At 37.5% G+C, this 22,721-nt stretch overlaps 1 protein-coding gene across 4 annotated transcripts in view; it reads right to left on the bottom strand.

Annotated features, from left to right (window-relative positions):
* LOC119562399 (discoidin domain-containing receptor tyrosine kinase B) overlaps window positions 1–22,721 on the bottom strand; it is a 272,877-nt gene that overhangs the window by 232,063 nt on the left and 18,093 nt on the right. For 2 of the 4 annotated variants that reach the window (XM_037875592.1, XM_037875595.1), the window contains exons 2-3: window positions 18,302–18,546; window positions 2,986–3,091 (exon numbers count right to left, since the gene is read on the bottom strand). In XM_037875592.1, the coding sequence (XP_037731520.1) occupies window positions 2,986–3,091; window positions 18,302–18,518 (323 nt within the window). In that variant the 5' untranslated portion in view covers window positions 18,519–18,546. Of the gene's footprint in view, window positions 1–2,985; window positions 3,092–16,563; window positions 16,583–18,301; window positions 18,547–22,721 lie in introns of those variants that run through there. The other 2 variants (XM_037875591.1, XM_037875593.1) reach the window with 2 other exon arrangements.

The following is a 22,721-nucleotide window of genomic DNA, read 5'->3' as shown; positions in this document are numbered from 1 at the left end:
GTGTATAAAGATCTTTAACACAAAAACTGCGTAAATGTCTTAATTTGTATATGTATAACTTAATTTTACCGTTGGACATGGAGATACGAATATCTTTCATTGAAAACAACAATAAAAAACAAGGCAGAACGCTATAGTCGAGTACCTCGACTATCAGATACCCGTTACTCAGCTAAAGGGACCAAAGGGAAATGGAGATATGCTGAAATCCCAATACTGGAAAACTTTTTTTTTTGTCAATCGATAGGTCTTGATGAGAACAATTCCTTTCAGTTAAAATTTTTACTCTAGCATCAAAACTGTAAGAGCCACAGTTTTGGGCAGTTTGTGGGCGTTAGAGTGGGCGTGGCACTCTGCTGAAACAAACTTGCCCTGCGCAGGAATCTCAGGAATCTGCAAGTTTCCGAGATCTCAGCGTTCATACGGACACTGTCGGACAGACGGTCAGACGGACAGACAGACAGACGGACATGGCTAGATCGACTCGGCTAGTGATCCTGATCAAGAATATTTATTCTTTATGGGGTCGGAAACTCTTCCTTCTTCCTGTTACATACTTTCCTTCGAATATAGTATACCCTTTTACTCTACGAGTAACGGGTATAAAAAATGTTATTTTCAAGCATAGTAGGTTTATGTTTAAAAAACACCGAAGCTATAATTTGTTTTATATTATTTTCCCACCAACTTTACGATCGTTCCTATGGCAGCTATATGATATAGTCGTCCAATTTTGATAAAATTAAATTCTAAGTTCAGAACTAATTAAAAAATATAATTTCCAAGCATAAGAGGTTATATGTTAATTTGTTTCATATTGTTTTCCCACCAATTTTCCGATCGGTCCTATGGCAGCTATATGATATAGTCGTCCGATTTTGATAAAATTAAATTCGAAATTCAGAACTAATGAAAAAATGTTATTTCCAAGCGTTGGAGGTTATATGTTGAAAAACACCGAAGCTATAATTTGTTTCATATTATTTTTCCACCAACTTTCCGATCGTTTCTATGGCAGCTATATGATATAGTCTTCCGATTTTGATAAAATTAAATTCAAAATTCAGAACTAATTAAAAAATTTTATTTTCAAGCGTTGGAGGTTATATGTTAAAAAACACCGAAGCTATAATTTGTTTCATATTATTTTCCTACCAATTTTCCGATCGTTCCTATGGCAGCCATATGATATAGTCGTCCGATTATGATAACATTAAAACGAAATTCAGAACTAATAAAAAAATGTTATTTCCAAGATATTCTCTTGGTTATATTTTAAAAAACACCGAAGCTATAATTTCTTTCATATTATTTTCCCACCAATTTCACGATCGTTCCTATGGCAGCTATAAGATATAGTTGTCCGATCCGGCTGAATCCGACTTATATTTTACCTGAAAAAGAAAGAAGTATTTTGGAAAAGTTTCAGCCCGATAGCTTTACAACTGAGAGACTAGTTTGCGTAGAAACGGACGGACATGGCTAGATCGGATCGTCTAGTGATGCTAATGAAGAATATATATACTTTATGGGGTCGGAAACATCTCCTTCACAGCGTTGCTTACTTCTGACTGAAATCATAATACCCTCTGCAAGGGTATAATAAATAAGAAAAACATCAATAAAAAAGTAAAAGGGTTGACCTGGGACTCGAACCTGATTTAAACGTCTCCGCTTCTTAAATTGAATATTTCCGTGCGACAGATCATTTAAAAACAAGTTTATTTTTTAGGGTATGAATAATTTTAAAGTTAGGGCTATCATTTTTAGAAAAGGTATTGCAAAAGAAATTTTTTTTTGCGTTGGCCTTTCTTTTTTTCAGGAAATAATTTCAAGGTATAACACAATTTTTTTTTTAATTTTGGACGATTCTAGTTTTTGGTAACCATACATTTAAGTAACGCTTTCTTGGTTTATAAAAACATTTTTTTTGACTTAAGAATACAATTTTCCGTAATTAGAAAAATTAAATTTCAATGGCGATTTTCTAAAGCTTAGGTTAATTTTTTTTGGAGTATTCTCAGAAAGGTAATCTCACAGCAGCCATTAAAGCAAAAAGCTCCCTAGACAATGAAAAATCCGACGATTATAAGATTTACCTTTTATCGTGTTCCGAAAAATGAATAATAAAGGATATGAAAACATGCGATTAATTAGTTGTTATTGCCTTAAAGCTATTTGAGTTCGTGTTTTACTTTTTCATTCATCGCTTATTTATCGTTTGTGGGCGCTACAGGTTTGGGCGGTTCGTGGGCGTGGCATATTGGCGTAACAAACTTGCGCTGCGCAGGAGTATCTACAATTGGCAAGCTTAATCCCAGTATTGCAGCTTTTATAGTTTCTGAGATCACAGTTTTCAAACAGACGGGCATGGCTAAATCGACTCGGCTAGTGATCCTGATCAAGAATATATGTACTTTATGGGGACGGAAACGCTTCCTTTTACCTGTTACATACTTTCCGACGAATCTAGTATACCCTTTTACTCTGCGAGTAAGAAGTATAAAAATTCGAGTCCGATAAAACAAAATTTGGAAAGTTGTTAATTACTTACGTATTATAATAATAATACTTTTTCGTCAGAAAATTTGATATCAGAAATTTTTAAGTTGAAGGTTTGTTCGTCTCGACCCCTAACCTCGCTAAGAGGTGTTTTTATTTGAAAGCTTCCATAGGAATGATCTTCTACTCTAGAGTATAGCTTTTTTACAAGATTTCAGAACCTAAAATTTTCATCTTATAAGGATAAGACAGTAATGTAGAAATCTAAAAACCATCGGGGATGGCACAGAAATCAAATTAAAGTTTTTTACAAAAATGTACTATTTATTTTTACTATTTACTATACATTATTAATTATTTTTATTTGTCGAGTGCCTCGATTATCAGATTCCCGTTACTCAGCTAAAGAGAAACGGAGATATACAAGCAGCAAAGCGAGATTGTAAAGCGCCACACAAAATTTATTTTTTAACGCCAACTTACCTTGCGTGTTGAGGTCCAACGAAGCCCATGTCATGGGCTGAACTCGCTGTGATTTGAGCATCAGTTATGACTAACGACTCCATGCCCAACGGCACATTGCACGTGGCTATAAATAAACGGAAAATAAAAACATATTTTTAACATTAATTAATCACGACGAAAGGAAAACCGTAAATGTTGTAATTTAATTATGGAGGCCATGTATTTTAGTCTGTGCAACATCTCGGGTTTTTGACGATTACACAAAGAAAGATGAGTTAAAATACACATGGCCCGTCACATTTCCAGTCATCTCTGAATTAAAACATGTAAGACTCACTATATCAGTTTTTTTTATTAAACACTTAGTCATTGCCCTCTGGTCTGCAGAGCTACTCTATTTAATTTGTTTCCCACCAATTGCATTTGCTGATGGAGGCTTATTCATCGCCTCACTTACCTTTGATATGGGAGGAGCTCCGATCCCAAATTCTGTGTTTGACAGTCGCCTGCTGGCATTCAACACCAAATTGATATAGCTTGTGTTGTCGCAGCCCAGCAGTCTTGCCACAGACCAACCCCACTTTTGTTTTCTCCACCACGGTTGCGTGCATTAGTTTATAAGTTTATAAATAAACACACTGAAAAGTGTGTGGATTAAAGGTAGGTCGATGGAAGAGAAGCATCCAGTACGTGGCAGAAGTCAGCCAACTTACTAAATTTAAGCTTTGAGTTTCAGTGCCCGTCTATACCCACCGAAAGGTTTTTATACCCGTTACTCGCGGGATTTAATTTTATTTAATTTTACAATACATACAATAAAATTATGGAAAAAAATTGTCTTAAATCATGTTATAGATAAGGGGTGCACTATGAAAGGTTTTCGAGAAATTTGGCTCAAAAGAACTGCCAGGACATGTTAAAGATCGCTACGTTTCGATTGGAAACTGGAAAACCTTCAACAGTTATCAAACAAAAGAGTTGATTTTCTGTGTATTTAATCTTTTAAACTCCAGCTGATAAGCCCCAACCGACAATCTGTCACATAATGTTCCTTTTGCCTGCCGATCATGCAATCGGATGTGTTTTTGGCTTAAAGTGTGAAGCTATACCGTACAAATTTTTTTGTTTTAGACCAACGCTTGACTTGGACTTAATGAAGCTGGGTTTGGTAAAATGAAAATTTTGAAATTTTAAAACGGAAATCGTGTGTCCATTGTTAGTCCACCTTTTAGTTTTTGTTTGTCTACGTAAAGTTTCAAAAATATAAAAATTTGTGCATATTTGAAAATTAAAAGTCGAATTTTTAAAAAATTGTTTAATGGAATCGATTGTCCACTGTGACTTTAACAAAATATTAAAAATTGGGGGCGCTGGACGGGTTTTAGTCTTATGGGCCATTGTGGGCGATAGAGTTGGATTGACACCCTGCCGAAACAAACTTGCGCTGCCAAGGAAGCCCATGAATCTGCATGCCAAGTCCCAACATTCTAGCTGTTATAGTCTGCGAGATCTCGGAGTTTATGTGGACAGACGGACATTGCTAGATCAACTCGGCTAGTGTTCCTGATCTTACTCTACGAGTAACGGGTATAATATGTATACAAATAAACCATTCATTTGATTTTATAAGCCTTTTTTTACCATTTTTATCGATGATATTTTATATTTCGTCATACATGAAATCACAAAAGACACTAGTTGACCTCTTATACGATAAATACGTATTAGGCATGCCTAAAATCACGACTGATTCGAAATTTTCATATGGGCTGTCACGAACGAAAAAGCGGACATCCCATACAAATGTCTGTGTTGTGACCATTACGAAAATTCTCAGCAGCTTCAATTTTTTTGGGCTATATTTTTAAAAATGTAAAATTAAAAAAAAAATTTTTTAAATCAGATAGAAAAGGTAGTATTTGCTTAGAAACGCTGACTATTCCGCAGCGCTGAATGGGGTGGGCTTCTCACAAGCTTTAATATAAATTTCAGGCCACTTCAACCCTGCTCGATTTCTGTGGCAACGACCCCCGATACTCTGACCTATGATAGGCAATAACGCTTAAACCCGAATAGCGCCGACATTTTATAATATGTTGCAAAAAATTAAATTCCAATCTACATGCCAAAAATTATTCAAATCGAACCATTCATTAAAAAGTTATAACAAAACAAGAAAGGAAGCTAAATTCGGCACGATGAAGTCTCTATACCCTTGCATGTCAATCTCGTGGAAGCATTGTATGTACAAAGCTTTCCGGTTTCTAGAAAACTAAAAACTAATTCAAAATTTTTAAGATTTCGAAAACGAAATATAACGGTCTATGTATTATTTTGACATTACTTATCGGATCGTGCCCATGGCAGCTATAAGATGAAGTGTTCGGACTTGATTTAAATTGTATTCGAAATTCTGAAAAGAATAATATTCCCAATAATACAATTTAATATGTCAAAAAACACCGAAATTATAATTTTTTACATTAAAGACAATTTTTTTTATATTTCCTATGAAAGCAATAGGATAAACATAGTTGTCCGATCCGGCTTGTTCCGACTTATATACGACCTGCAATAGCAATACGGATTTTGGTAAGGTTTCATCCCGATAGCTTTAAAACTGAAAAAGTAGTTTGCGTAGAAACGGACAGACGGACATGGCTAGATCGACTCATCTAGTGATGCTGCTCAAGAATCTACATATTTTATGGGGTCGGAAACGTCTCCATGACTGCGTTGCGAACTTCTGACTGAAATTATTATACCCTCTGCAAGGGTATACAATAACTGCTAACGAAATTTCACTAGCGCCACTAGTGAGCACGAATATAACCAGCGAGCACACAGTTCAACAAGCTGTTCCACAGGAGCAGTTTCCGTCATACTACGAACGCTGATTAGACAAAAAGCTACTTTGAGCAATTTGGCACTGTACGCAGCGAACGCGACAGTCATTCATACTTATGGAAAGTACGTAACTCAGCTGAACTTGAATCTTCACCGTAACTTTACATGGCCGTTCATTATCGCCGACGTGCATACAGCTATTATTGGTGCAGACTTCTAGAATAAATTCTAATTGCTCATTACAAAACTAACTTAAAAACTAACGCTTAATCGAATCGATTACTGGTCTATCAACAACTGCATTTATTGCACAAGCGAAGCACATATCAGTTTCCACAGTGCAATGTATTTCCAAATTTCAAAAACTACTAAGTGAATTTGTCGACGTGACAAAGCCAAAGCAACACGACGTGCGTCACTATATTGAAACAAATGAAATACCTGTTGCTGATAGACTACGAATCCTCTCCGGTGAAAAGCTTGTCACTGCCAAGAAAGAAGTACACTTCCTGATTGAGCAAGGCATATGTCACCCCTCAAAAAGTCCTTGGTCCAGCCCATTACACATGGTGACCAGAATAGACGGTGGCTGGCGGAAACTAAATTCAATCACCATACCAGATCGATATCCAATTGCCCATATACACGGCTACACGGAACAGCTGCAAGGAAGGAAGATTTTTTCTACCTTCGATTTGGTTAAAGCAACTACCAAATTCCCATGGCAGAACACAGCGGTCTGCACCCCTTTTGGTTCATTGAGTTTCAGTACATGCCGTTTGGATTAAAAAACGCTATTCAAACATTTCAATGCTTCATGGACAACATCTTTCGCGGCATTGATTTTGCTTATTGCTACATAGACGAAATACTTATAACATCGTAATCCGTCGTTTAACACGAAGAACATCTTCGGGCTGTCTTGCAAGTACTCCAGAAACATGGCGTAAGCATCAACTTGACCAAATACCAGTTTGTGCAATCTCAAGTAACGCATAGATAACACTTTAAATTATGCACGTCCTGAAACCATAAGACAACTTGGTCATTCCTGAGCGTTATAAATTACTATCGCAGATGTTTGGCTCGATAATTACACATTCAAGCACCGCAGACTAAGTTGCTAAGGGATATTAAAAAAAAATTACCAACGTAAAATTGAATGGACACCAGAGCACCATGCAGCACTTGAAGCTTTCAAACGAAGCAAAACAGATGCAGGGCTCTTGTCTTTTCCCGCACCAAAATCTGAACATCGCCTGCTTTGCGAGTCTTCCGATTTTGCAATTGGAGCAGTTTTGGAGCAGCGCACTGACGGAAATTGGAGACCTCTAGGATTTTTCTCAAAGAAGCTGAGCAACACGGAGAAAAATTAGTCGTAGTACGATCGACAGCTACATGCTATCTTAGAATCCATTAAATATTTCAAGCACCTTGTTGACGGACGCATTTTTCGTCATCGGAATGGATTACAATCCGCTCGTTTACGCATTTCAGCAGCGACCAGAGAAAGCATCGCCGAGACAACTACGACATTTGGCTTACATTTCTTAATTCTGCACTACTATTTTGCATATGAAAGGATCGCAGGCTCTTTTTCAAGATTATGCTCTATAACAATGCCGACAGTCATCAAATAATCGCAAAATGAAAAGGGTCTAGCGTCAGATCCTGAGCTGGTACACCTTTTGAAGGGCGTCACATCTTTAAAACTTCAAAGGGTTCGATTTGATGACAACATTGGATCGACAAACGCTTCCTTTGTCCACATGTACCCAAACCTTTGCGCAATGCTTTTTTTCGATCATTCACGGTTTGTCTCATCCCAGTGGTCGGTCAACAGTCCATCAAGTGTGCCAGAAGTTCGTATGGCCCTCGATGAATAAAAATGTCCTCGAATGGTGCAGGGTTTGTCTACCTTGCCAGCCCTCTAAGATCCATAAACACAACCACCTCTCACTAGAAAAGATCGAGGTGCCAAACGGTAGATTTGATCACGTTTACCCTAACATTGTAGTTATGCCATTACAACAAAACTATCGGTACTGTCTGACGATGATTGATAGATTAACGCGATGGCCAGAGGCTGTACCTTCCTCAAATGTTATGGCCGAGCCAGTAGCTACAGCGTTCTGGGCTCACTGGATATCTCAATTTGGTTCTCCAAAAGCGATAGCTGCGGACAAAGGATCACAATTTGAGTCAGCAGTTTTCAAACATCTTGCTAGTCTGGTCGGAAGCCAGCACATACACACGAAGACCTATCATCCTCAGTCAAACGGACTCATAGAGAGGTGTCACAGATCCTATAAGTCATCTTTGATGTGCAGGAGAGATACTCCGTGGCCGGAGTTACTGCCAACAGTTATGCTTGGACTTCGTACCTGTTTCAAGGACGACATCAAATCTTCCGCCGCAGAAATAGTATACGGAACACCTATTCGACTGCCATATGAGTATTTTACCGACTTGGACGATACGGTTAGCCCCACCTTTTTTCTGAGTACCTTTCGATCACATGCAGAATGAAAACATTAACAGCACATTATACCAAGCAGAGGATGTTCTTATTATTCTCCGCACTGACGCCGTAAAGCAGCCTCTTGAAACCCCTTACACTGGCACTTATGAGATTGTCAGACGCGAAAACGATCGTGTTATTTGGCTAGAATCTGCGAGCGAATCTTAATCTCAATATACTTTAGTGGTAATCATACTTCGCCATAGCTGAGTAACGGGTATTTAATAGTCGAGGGCGTCGACTTTATCATTTTCTCATGTTTTTTTTGCTTTGCCAGTATGTACTGAAAATATCCCTAATGGTTTTCGAAGCTGCAGTACCTCCGGAACTAAAACACTCCGTAATAATAACTGACAATGCGTTTATTGATTTTTTTTACTCTTCCAGAAGGTATAATGATATCAGTCAGAAGTTTGCAACGCAGTGAAGACGAGTCGATCTAGCCCTGTCGATCTGTCAGTTTCTACGCAAGCTAGTCTCTCAGTTTTCCAAAAGTCTTATATCTATTGCAGGTAGTATATAAGTCGGAACGAGTTGGATCGGACAAGTATACCATATAATTAGTTTCACATTATTTTCCCACCAATTTTCCGATCGTTCCTATGGGAGCTATATGATATAGTCGTCCGATTATGATACAATTAAATTCGAAATTCAAAACTAATAAGAAAGGAAGTTAACTTCGGCAAGCCGAAATTTGTATATGTATTTGTATTTGTAGTTATAATTATTAAATTTAAAAATGCAAAAAATGATATTCCCAATAGTCCAATAGATAATATTTCAAAAAACATAGAAGCTCTATTTTGTTTCAAATTATTTTTCCACCAATTTTCCGATTATTCCTATGGGTGCTATATGATATAGTCGTCGTCCGATTTCGATAAAATTAAATTCGAAATTCAGAACTAGTTAAAAAATATTATTTCCAAGCGTAGGAGGTTATATGTTGAAAAACACCGAAGCTATAATTTGTTTCATATTATTTTTCCACCAATTTTCCGATCGTTCGATAAAATTTAATTCGAAATTTAAAACTAATTAAGAAATTTTATTTTAAAGCTTAGAAGGTTATATACTAAAAAACACAAAAGATATAATTTCTTAAAATTTTTTTATCCGATTATTCCTATGGGAGCTATAAGATATAGTTGTCCGATTCGGCTGGTTTCAAATTATACACTACCTGGGAAAGTTTCAGCCCGATAGTTTTAAAGCTGAGAGACTAGTTTGCTTAGAAAGGGACGGACAGACGGACATGGCTAGATCGACGTCTCCTATACTGCGTTGCAAACTTCTGACTGAAATTAATATACCCTCTGCAAGGGTATATAAATATATAATAGAATAGAACTTTGAAGAAAATTTGAAACAAATCGGTCGACTTTATCATATATCTGCCATAGAAACGATCGGATAATTAATGTCGAAATAATACATATAATACGTTTATGCGATGCCCATTTCACGCTTTCATTTCATGAAATGGGCTGATTCTTGTGTGCATAAGCACAGTTTCATGAATTCGATAACACACGAAAGTTGACTATAAATTCAACCTCAAAGCGTGGTGACAATTAAACTCCGGTAACTCAATATAATTATCGGAGTTGCCAGATCGATATAAATAAAGAAATACACCTTGCATTTAACAAATTATTTTTTTATTCAGTGCCAATGGAAACTAGTTTTTATCTTCAATTTTGACGGTAGAAAAAATGTCATACTGGCTTGCACACACTTTATCTTTAATACTAACAAGATTATTTCATTCGAATCAAAAAAATAATAGCTCACACCTTTTTCCACCGGTCCGGCATCTCTGTCAGCTGAGATTGATAAAATGCATGAACTCGGCCGTGCACAGTGGTCCAGCCCGTAGGCCAAAAATAAAAAAACCAAAGTCCAAATTTTGACTTTAAATGTACCAATTCTTATTTATAATTGGACTAGCGTAAGCAACTTGCAAGGGAAGCTCTCCGCAAAAAATTTGTTAAACATATTTAAAACAAGTGTTTGTGCCATGGAAGTGATTAATATTTTAAAGAAAGGTATTAACTTTCTTTTTACAATGAAAAGTATATGTAGTATTTGTTGTGTTTTGTGTAAATCATTGTTGTATTTAGTACATAATTGTGAACGTTCTTAGTTTGTCTTTTCTGTGTTTGGTTAGAGTTTTAGTTGTGATGGCACTCTTTGGCATTCACAAATCTTTTTGTATAATATTCTTAAGCATTTTAAGAATATAAGAAAGTTTAGTTCAAGTGCCGTAAGGTGCCGTGCGGCTTGCAAAATACAAAAAGGTAACCTAAATAAAGACGTTAAATTATTTAGGCTAAACCATACGCGGAAAATGTCAAGGGTCCTGACGAATACCGATTTATTGAACAGATTACTTTTAAGTTCTGATCCTTTTATTGCAGGCCAATCAGACCGATTGTTCATATGGCAGCTATATGATATAGTTGCCCGATCTGGCTGATTTTTACATATTATTTTAGGATAAATATAAAAAATGTTGTGCAAAGTTTCAAGTCCCTACCTCAACTAGAAGTATTTTTGGCCGCTCTCCCCATACAAGCCGGACCACTGTGCCGTGTCGTATTAACAGGAGCAAATTTTATTTAACGCTTTTAAGAAATCATGAAACCCTTAGCACAAACCTAGTAATAGGCCGCTATATTTCGTTTTCGGTAACTATATGTATGTAGTAAGTAGAAATGAAACATTTTATAAAAATTTCAGTAACTAGTTTTAAGTTTTCTAAAAATCGGAAAGCTCTGTACATACAATGCTCCCACGGGAGCGACCTGCAATGGTATACAAATTTCGGCGTTCCGAAGTTAGCCTCCTTTCTGTTTTTTAAGGATTTCACCTTTGATATAGATTTTTGCATATATCTTTAAAAACAGCGAAATTGTATATAATTTAAAATTATCATTGGTGTGGCCAGTATTACATATGGAAACTAAAAACGCGTTGAAATGAAATTGTGGACATTTTATGTATTGTTTCTAAGCAAGTAATTTGATTGAGGATGCCTGTTATACAAAAATACTTTATTTCTGTAAATTAGATTACCCAACGATCATTGTTTAAAAACTTTTTAACAACATTTTTGTGATTGAACTAGCAATACTTTGCTAATATTCGCAGACTACGTCGAGTTAGTAAGTTAGCTTATAACTTTTTTATGGATGGTCCGACTTGAACAATTTTTAGGATATTAACAAACTTCAAAAATTCTTTCATTTGAATGCTGACATTTCGGTAACTATAAAGGCTAGAAAGTTGGGATTTCAGATTTAGTTTTCTTAGCTTCGTACGCAGCGCAAGTTTGTTAAGCTGATGTGCCACGCCCAATCTAACGCCCACAACGGCCAAAAACTGTGTCACCCACAGTTTTTATGCTAGAACAAATTTTGAACTGAAATGTATTGATCTCGTCACTACCAATCCCTGCAAGCAAAAGGGCGATATTTCTATCGCCTGTCGTCCAGAAGTCACTTCTTAGTAACTTCTGCGCGATAGAAAAGCGATAGAACACATTTTACAAAAACAAAATATACATATATCGCGTAGAAGTAACTTCCAAGTCACTTCTGGACAATAGAAAGGCGATAGTATACATTTTACAAAAACAAAAAGGGTTGGGATCGCGAAGAAGTAACTTCTGAGACACTTCTGCGCGATAGAAAGGCGATAGTACGTATTTTCCAAAAAGGAAATATACATGTATCGCGAAGAAGTAACTTCTGGACGATAGAAAGACGATAGTACACATTTTACAAAATCAAAAAGGGTCGGGATCTCGAAGAAGTAACTTCTAAGACACTTCTGCGCGATAGAAAGACGATAGTAGTGAGTAAAACACGCGATAAAAAGAGGTCGCGGTAATTTTCCGTTACCCCTTTTTTTCTGAAAATTTTTTTGGGTCTTCCTTTTGACCCACGCTGTTATTTTTCGCCCGAGCGTCATTTCGTTGCGTGAATTGTCTGTGGACAGTGAGGTTTTGTATCAAATTTGTGCGTTTTAAAAATATAGCTTTGTTTTTTTCTAAATGTTTTTCATTGCTTAACATATTTAAATGTCCCCCCAACAAAGCGTGCGAAATTACGTGCTTATCGTGACCTGTACGATTATTCAAACCTTTTTACGGACAAGCTAGCTGTGGACATTACTTGGCGTGTAACTGCGGAGAAACCCATCATCCAACGATTCTCAACATATTTCATTGTAAAAGGTAATGTATTTTACTTTGACTGAACAAAAAACAATTTTTGTTTCTGTTTCTTTTAGAAATGGTTATTAATAAATTTCTTATGTCGATGGAGCTGGACCTAAATAACATTGTTCAGCAAAATTTCCTACATGCCAGCGGACAAGCACTCATACAAAAAATAAATGCAAAATATTAAAAGTAAAAAAAAAATATGTTTTTATTCAAGATTTTCCAATTGGGAAAGACTCTTCTAGGTATCTTTTACAAGCATATGTAAAGTCACTTTTGAGTGACTTCCACAAGTGACTACGGCGACACTTCCAGAAGTTACTTCGGCGATATCGCATTCGGATCGCGGAAGTGACCCCCGTCGGGAAGAAATGTGCCACTTCGGCGACACTTATAGGAGTGGCTTCGGCGACACTTCCAGAAGTTACTTCGGCGATATCGCATTCGGATCGCGAAAGTCACTCCCGTCGGGAAGAAATGTGCCACTTCGGCGACACTTCTCGGAGTCACTTCGGCGACACTTCCAGAAGTGACTTCGGCGACACTTCGCTTCTAGTTTGCAACGCAGTGAAGGAGACGTTTCCGACCCCATAAAGTATATATGTTCTTAATCAGCATGACTAGACGAGTCGATCTAGCCATGTCCGTCTGTCCGTCTGTCCGTCCGTTTCTACGCAAACTAGTCTCTCAGTTTTAAAGCTATCGGGCTGAAACTTTCCCAAAAGTCTTATATCTTTTGCAGGTAGTATATAAGTCGGAACCAGCCGGATCGGATAACTATATCTTATAGCTCTCATAGGAATAATCGGAAATAAAAATTTAAAAAATTATATCTTTGGTGTTTTTTAGCATATAACCTCCTAAGCTTGGAAATAACATTTTTAATTAGTTTTGAATTTCGAATTAAATCTTATCGAAATCGGACGCCTATATCATATACCTGCCATAGGAACGATCGGAAAATTGGTGGAAAAATAATATGAAACAAATTATAGCTTCGGTGTTTTTAACATATAACCTCCAACGCTTTGAAATAACATTTTTTAATTAGTTCTGAATTAGAATTATAGCTTCGGGGTTTTTAAACATATAACCTCCTACGCTTGGAAATAACATTTAAAAAAAAAATTTTTTTTTTTAATTATATCTTTGGTGTTTTTTGCCTATAACCTCCTAAGCTTGGAAATAACATTTTTTAATTAGTTTTGAATTTTGAATTAAATTTTATCGAAATCGGACGACTATATCATATAGCTGCCATAGGAACGATCGGAAAATTGGTAGGAAAATAATATGAAACAAATTATAGCTTCGGTGTTTTTTAATATATAACCTCCTACGCTTGGAAATAACATCTTTTAATTAGTTCTGAATTTCGAATTCAATTTTATCAAAATCTGCCATAGCTGCCATAGGAACGATCGGAAAATTGGTAGGAAAATAATGTGAAACAAATTATAGCTTCGGTGTTTTTTGACATAACATCTTATACTATTGGGAATATCATTTTTTGTGTTTTTAAATTTAATAATTATAGCTGAAAGGGTATATAAGCTTTGGCTTGCCGAAGCTAACTTCCTTTCTTGTTTTTTGTGTTTTTAAATTTAATAATTATAGCTGCAAGGGTATACAAGCTTCGGCTTGCCGAAGTTAACTTCCTTTCTTGTTTTTCATATCAGATTGATTTTGATTTTACTTTTTTGCTTCTTGTATAAAAATGAATATTAAAACTTCTTAAATTGGCTTAGAATATTTTTTTCAATATATTTCAGAACTTAGAACTTATTTCGAGAACTTGTTTGGCTGATCACTCTGAATTTGGACCACCCATGTATGTTTACAACAGCGCCAGGGAGGCCTTCTTCTGTCCTCGCAGGATGACTCCTAGCGAAGTGGTGGACCCCAACTTGCCCAGCTTGCCTGGCCAGCCATTTGACTTTGTTGTAGAGCAGTGTGTTTAGTCCAGCCATGGGAAAGCCCGATGTGGTCTCCAATAGAGGTGCAGAAACATCGATGGAAACATCGATGCATCGATGTTTTTCAAATTTCTAAAAACATCGATGTTTTTTTGGACCATCGATGTTTCTAGGGCCCTTACAGTTCAAAGAACAAGAAGTACAAAACCACGCTAAAGGTTTGTAATTTGTTAAATTTTTCCTATTTTGTTTATAATAATGTTTAATTATTTACTTGCAACTATAGGAAGTAATATCGGTGCTGTAGGCGCGACGCTGCTTAAAATTTCAGCGATGGATAAGTTCTTGAATATCAGATCGCCGTACCCGGTTGAAGTCCGGTATCGTTGACCAACTTATGTTTGTTAACAAAAATTATCAAAGCTTTACAAAGTAATCCCCTTGAATCTAAGACAGTGGTCGGCACACACATACCATCACAAGTTTGCCTTGCATTAGTGTGAGTGTAAAAAACACGAAGTTGGCGCGCAGCGCTCTGACGCCTGACGTTTCTCTGTTTTGCACTGAAATTCTCTGCCGCAGCAGCAAAAACGTGCGCCGAAGCTGAGAAAAAAAAGAACCGAAAACCCATGCCGAAGTCATACGAACATCTACGTTATACGTGAGCGAGCAGAGGATGGGCAGAACACTTCCCTATGCTCACTAGATAGGCCGCTGCCGACCCCTGATCTAAGATGATCTCAATGGACTGAACTTTTGTTTTTATTTTTTTATTTTTATTTCTTAGCATATTATTTGAATAAATGAATTGTTTTTCTAGTCTTAATACAAATTCCATCAATATTTTTTAAATTATATTTTATAATACCATTACGGAAAACATCGATGTTTCATCGATGTTTTTTTAAAAACATCGAAAAACATCGATGTCTGCAAACATCGATGTTTCTGCACCTTTAGTCTCCAAGAAGTAAATAAATTCGAGTTACATAAACATCAAGTAAATACGATTGAATTTAAGATAGTAACCATTTGCAAAATTAAATAAACAGCGCAAATTGTTCTACTTTATATAAAAACATTTCGCCAAATGTGAGAGTGACCGCTGCAATTCAGACAAAAAATATTTTTTATCAATATTAAATACCATAAATACTTAAAAAAAAATTAAGGCATAGTTATACTTTTTTTCAAAGACTTTTCGGTGCTACATTTAATATATAAACATATAAAACTGATACGAATTCTTATATGGATTAATTTAATAATTGATATGATTTTGTATCATTTTGATATGAATTCGTACTTAACAACTTGATAAGAAACCAGGAAAAACGGTATAGTCGATGACCTCGACTATTAAATACCCCTTACTCAGCTTTTATCACTAAACACCAAGCTTTTAGCGCCACCTTCCATTTTCTATGGCACCACGCAGCCTACAGCGCCATCTATCCTATAGCGCCCCAGCGGCTTGGTGGCGCATTAGTGAAAACAGCTGTTTTCTGCATGTGGTCTGCAATCTTGACTGAATTGCAAAAATGTTGATTATTATAGTGAAAACAGCTGTTTAGCTGCATGTGGTGTGCATTCTTGATAATTTTGCAAAAATGTTGATTATTATTTGGTTAAAACTTTTTAATGAAAGGTTCAACATTTTTTTGGCAGAACAAACTTTTAAGAAATCATAAAAAAATGTGGGCACTTGACGGGTTTTAGTGTTATATTCGTTTGTGGTCGTTAAAGTGAGCTTGGCACCCTGCTGCAAGAATTTGCATGCCAAGTCCCAACATTCTAGAACTTATAGTTTCCGAGATCTCAGCGTTCATACGGAGAGACGGACATGGCTTGATCGACTTGGCTAGTGATCCTGATCAAGAATATATATACTTTATGGGGTCGGAAAAGTTTACCTCTTCCAGCAGAGTTAAACAATACAGCTCTTAACGAAAACCAATATTTATTCGCTTTTAAAATTTGTAGGTGACGAACTGATAAATACACACATAAACTTTATGCAGACATGATAATTTAAGTTCAAAATGTACAATAATGAAATACAATTTTAACTGTACACTTACAAAAAATGTCTTTTTCAGTTCACTTGAACAAATTAAGTTGTTTAATTTCTAGTCCACAAAAACCTAAAAGAAATAATTGTTTTTAAGTTTTCAGCTGTAGAAAAGAAAGACATAACGATATAATATCAACCAAAAAAAATTAAATCTTTGTACCCTACAATGTACTGTTGGAAATATAATAGCGCCACTTTCATAAGATGCGAAAGAATAAGACACAAAGAACCAAGAATGGTTCTGACTTGGTTTGTTTAATTTTGCTTACGATTTCTTAATAACATTATTATACCCGTTACTCGTAGAGTAAAAGGGTATACTAGATTCGTCGGAAAGTATGTAACAGGCAGAAGGAAGCGTTTCCGACCCCATAAAGTATATATATTCTTGATCAGGATCGCTAGCCGAGTCGATCTAGCCATGTCCGTCTGTCCGTCTGTCCGTCTGTCCGTCTGTCTGTCTGTCCGGATGAACGCTGAGATCTCGGAAACTATGAAAGCTAGGCTATTGAGACTTGGCGTGCAGATTCCTGAACTTCTTTCGCAGCGCAAGTTTGTTTCAGTAGAGTGCCACGCCCACTCTAACGCCCACAAACCGCCCAAAACTGTGGCTCCTACAGTTTTGATGCTAGAGTAAAAATTTAAAATGAAATTAATTGTTCTCATCAATACCTATCGATTGACATAAAAAAAGTTTGCCACGCTTACTTTAACGCCCACAAACCGCCCACAAACTTCAAAAAATCGTAAGTATGAACGCGGATATCCCGGAAACTATCAAAGATAGAGAATTGGGATTTCACATTTAGATTCCGTAGCCTTGTACGCAGCGCAAGTTTGTTATTTGAATATGCCACGCCCACTCTAACGCCCACAAACCGCCCAAATCTGTGGCGCCCACAATTTTCATGCTAGATAAAAAATTTTAACTGAAATGTATTGGTCTCGTCAATACCTATCGATTGATAAAAAAAAATATTGCCACGCCCACTCTAACGCCCATTACGCTTAAGTCTGTCTACCGCCGGTAGGTGGCGCATTTCAATCTCGCTTTGCTGCTTGCATATCTCCATTTCCCTTTGGTCCCTTTAGCTGAGTAACGGGTATCTGATAGTCGAGGTACTCGACTATAGCGTTCTTCCTTGTTTTTAATAAATTGTCGGCGTGGTAAGAGGAATCGGCCTCAATTATTCGAAAATTTTTACGTGAGGTCACATGTGAGATTTGACGAGTGGAACTCTTATGAAATACACCTAAAATGCGCAAGAATCTCCAGAAACTATTTGCTTCATCCCATCCTTCTAGGTTTTAATATTTCCGAGATATCGGCGTTCATACGGACGATCTTTAGAAGTTTGTGGGCGCCTGTGGGCGTTGCACTTTAATAAAACAAACTTTGTCCGTTCATACGGACAAACGGACATGGCTAGATCGACTCGGGTAGTGACCGTGATCAAGAATATATATAGGAGTGCATGCTTAAATCAGAGGAATATCGCTGTATGGTGCTCCTTGTGCTTGGGGTTATTCTTTTAATTGACATTGACATGGCTAGTGATCTTGATCTGCCTGCTACATACTTTAGATAGGTATTGATCAGTAAAACCAATTTCAATTTACACTAAAAGATAATCTTCGAAAATGTGTCCAGACAGACTTTAGCGTTATGTGCGCTTGTAGGCGGTAGGGTAAGCGTGGCATGCACATTGCATTCTAGTAATTTCAAATCACAGCATTTAACTCACCGATATCAAATGCCGTTGTTGTCGGCGCGTTGAGCATTAAGCAGCCGCTGGTGATCACCATCGCCCAGAGGCTGAGCTCCCATCTCCATCGGAGGGTGTGGATTGGAGGGCGGAAAGCAGCGAATGTGGGTATTAAGCAGGTGGTGTTGGAAAGGCACTGGCGGGAGAACATGATGATGTTGATGATAATCGCTTCGCTTGACGACAAGTGCTTCATAGCAGTTCTTTTAAAGAGGCAGTGAGATCTGCAATGCATAAATATATTTATTAAAGTAAAATAGTGGAGAACATTTATTCGGCAATATCTGTGACGATACCCTACAAGGTACTGTTGGAAATATGATGGGGCCACTTTCATAAGACGCAAAAGAAAACAAGAAAGGAAGTTAACTTCGGCATGCCAAAGTTTGTATACCCTTGCAGTTATAATTATTAAATTTAACAAGGAAGAACGCTATAGTCGAGTACCTCGACTATCAGATACCCGTTACTCAGCTAAAGGGACCAAAGGAAAATGGAGATATGCAAGCAGCAAATGCGCCACCTACCGGCGGTAGACAGATTTAAGCGTTGTGGGCATTAGAGTGGGCGTGGCAAAGTTTTTTTTTAAATCAATCGATAGGTATTGACGAGACCAATACATTTCAGTTTAAATTTTTTATCTACCATGAAAATTGTGGGCGCCACAGACTTGGGCGGTTTGTGGGCGTTGGAGTGGGCGTGGCATATTCGCGTAATAAACTTGCGCTGCGCTCAAGCCTACGGAATCTAAATCTTAAAACTCGTTTCTCTATCTTTGATATTTTCCGAGATATCCGCGTTCATATTTACGATTTTTTGAAGTTTGTGGGCGGTTTGTGGGCGTTAAAGTGGGCGTGGCAAACTTTTTTTTAGGTCAGTCGGTAGGTATTGATGAGAACAATACATTTCAGTTAAAATTTTTGTTCTAGGATCAAAACTGTAGGAGCCACAGTTTTGGGCGGTTTGTGGGCGTTAGAGTGGGCGTGGCACTCTTTTGAAACAAACTTGCGCTGCGCAGGAATCTCAGCAATCTGCATGCCTAATCCCAGTATTGTAGCTCTTATAGTTTCCAAGATCTCAGCGTTCATACGGACAGACGGACAGACGGACAGACGGACAGACGGACAGACGGACATGGCTAGATCGACTCGGCTAGTGATCCTGATCAAGAATATATATACTTTATGGGGTCGGAAACGCTTCCTTCTGCCTGTTACATACTTTCCGACGAATCTAGTATACCCTTTTACTCTACGAGTAACGGGTATAAAAATACAAAAAATGATATTCCCAATAGTCCAATAGATAATATGTTAAAAAACACCGAAGCTATAATTTGTTTCCTATTATTTTCCTACCAATTTTCCGATCGTTCCTATGGCAGCTATATGATATAGTCGTCCGATTTTGATAAAATTAAATTCGAAATTCAGAACTAATTAAAAAATGTTATTTCCAAGCGTTGGAGGTAATATGTTGAAAAACACCGAAGCTATGAATTGTTTCATATTATTTTAACACCAATTTTCGAATCGTTCCTATGGCAGCTATATGATATAGTCGTCCGATTTTGAAAAAATTAAATTTGAAATTCAGAACTAATTAAGAAATGTTATTTCCAAGCTTGGGAGGTTATATGTTAGAAAACACCAAAGATATAATTAAAAAAATTTTTTTTCCGATTATTTTTATGGGAGCTATAAGATATTGTTGTCCGATCCAGCTGGTTCCGACTTAAATACTACCTGCAAAAGATATAAGACTTTTGGGAAAGTTTCAGTCCGATAGCTTTAAAACTGAGAGACTAGTTTGCGTAGAAACGGGCGGACAGACGGACATGGCTAGATCGACTCGTCTAGTCATGCTGATCAAGAATATATATACTTTATGGGGTCGGAAACGTCTCCTTCACTGTGTTGCAAACTTCTGACTGCAAGGGTATAATAACACAAAATATAAAAAATTGTTGCTATTGTTATGAATACTTATATTTATATATCTGGCTTGGTTTTCTACAAGTCTTTGCTCTGGCAGTTCTGATACACATATAAATTGAAGAGGTTTTTAATTTTTGCTCCACTTTTCTAGTCAAAACGAGGAAGATACCCGTTACTCAGCTTAAGGGACCAAAGGGAAATGGAGATATGCAAGCAGCATAGCGAGATTGAAATGCGCCACCTACCCGTGATCTCAATATATGGTTATGTGGGCGGTAGACAGATTTTAGCGTTATGGGCGTTAGAGTGGGCGTGGCAAACTTTTTGGGTCAATCGATAGGTATTGACGAAACCAATACATTTCAGTTAAAAATTTTTATCTAGCAAGAAAATTGTGGGCGCCACAGATTTGGGCGTTTTCCAAACTTGCGCTGCTTACAAGGCTACGGAATCAAAATCTTAAATCCCAATTCTCTATCTTTGATAGTTTCCGAGATATCCGCGTTCATACTTACAATTTTTTTAAGTTTGTGGCCGGTTTATGGGCGTTAAAAAGGGCGTGGCAATCGATAGGTATTGATGAGAACAATACATTTCAGTTAAAGTTTTTATTCTAGCATCAAAACTGTAGGGGCCACCGTTTTGGGCGGATTGTGGGCGTTAGAGTGGGCAGGAATCTCAGGAATCTGCATGCCTAATCCCAGTATTGTAGCTTTTATAGTTTCCGAGACCTCAGCGTTCATACGGACAGACGGACATGGCCAGATCGACTCGGCTAGTGATCCTGATCAACAACATATATACTTTATGGGGTCGGAACGCTTCCTTCTACCTGTTACATACTTTCCAACGAATCTAGTATACCCTTTTATTCTTCGAGTAACGGGTATAAATACGTTTTTATTCAAGAGTTTTCAATTGGGAAAGACTCTTCTAGATATCTTTTACAAGCGGAAATCACAGCGAGGCAGTAAAGCGTGAGAAGGAAATGGCAGACGCGAAGAAAAGAAATGAGTCCAAGCAAAAACTATGGCAAATTCTAGACTGTATGCATGCAAAGTGGTGATCATAGTGAATCGCGGAGCAATCAAAACGCTGGGAATATGAGAGGTTAATAACTGGATAGTCATCACATGACAGAAAGGAAAGGCTAAGAAAAATTCACACAGGACAGCAATGAATGCAAAAACAATTCAAATGGGATAGGGGAATTGGAAAAGATATTTGAAAAGCATCTTTGACTGAATAGTATAATTCGAGACAGGATTCGTATATGCCAGGCAACGGATCAGATGAAATTTAGGAATAATTTATTAGTTTCAAGAACATGAACCTAACCTAGTGCGCAAAATAAATAAGGCTAAATTTATCTAAGCACCCACATTTCAATTCATTCCATCGGCTTAACATCAGACTAGATAATGTAGACACTTCTAGCTGGTATTATGTGTCATTAATAATTTCGGAGGGCATCAAAGCTGATCTCCTGTCTGGCTGCCCCGCCCTTGCTGCCTCTGTCGGACTACTCAGGTCTGTCAATTGAATGAGCTGGTTGAACGGAAAATTCGCCATACAGAGAACATACTGCTACCCGCTTTGTCTGTGGATTATCATCATTCATATTGTCATCGTCGACTCCATGTGTGTGCCTTGGGGTGGTCCAAAAAATGAAAACTAGTTCTCTAAATTGGTGGTATATTAAGGTCTGTAAAAAATGTAATCAAAAATAAAAAAAAAATTTGTTGAGATTTGTATTGTAGCCATTATAGTTTCCGAGATCTCAGCGTTCATACGGACAGACGGACATGGCTAGATCGACTCGTCTAGTAATGCTGATCAACTATATACATACTTTGTTGGGGCGGGGTGGCTTGATCGCTGGAATAGATGAAGTCCCAGGAACGGAGGGTAAAAAAAACACGGGTGTAGTTTGGGGTTTTCGCGCGACGGGCATAGGTGTTTATTCGTACACTTGGAAATAAGAACTCATTAAGCCTAACTTAACTTAAGCGCTCCAGAGCGAAGCGGAGACTTAGGGGAGAGATGGAGAGGGAGAGCGGACGGCAGTTCGAGCGTGCGAGAAGTAGACATCTGGATAAAACTGCCGCTCGACACTGCCTCCTGAAATTAAACGCCCTTTTGACGTAAACATACTTTATGGGTTCGGAAACGTTTCTTTCACTGCGTTGCAAACTTCTGAAAACCTCTGCAAGGGTATAAAAACACCGAAGCTATAATTTGTTTCATATTATTTCCCCTGTGCAATCTTTGGTGCCTCGGTCTGGTACAAGGCGGTGAGTAGAGCAAGTCCCTTAAACTCCTCACCTCGTGCCAGAGGTCCATCCTTTTAGGATGCCTACCGGTATGCCGCACGGTGTCCACGGTGGCACTGCAGGTGGTTGCTGGTGCTCCTCCAATGGATTTGGACGCTCACAGGATCGCAGTGAAGTTCAAGCTGAGGA

The sequence above is a fragment of the Drosophila subpulchrella genome, unplaced genomic scaffold (assembly GCF_014743375.2).
Source record: "Drosophila subpulchrella strain 33 F10 #4 breed RU33 unplaced genomic scaffold, RU_Dsub_v1.1 Primary Assembly Seq44, whole genome shotgun sequence".
Classification (NCBI taxonomy): Eukaryota; Metazoa; Arthropoda; class Insecta; order Diptera; family Drosophilidae; genus Drosophila; species Drosophila subpulchrella.
This window is presented reverse-complemented; position numbering and strand designations above follow the sequence as displayed.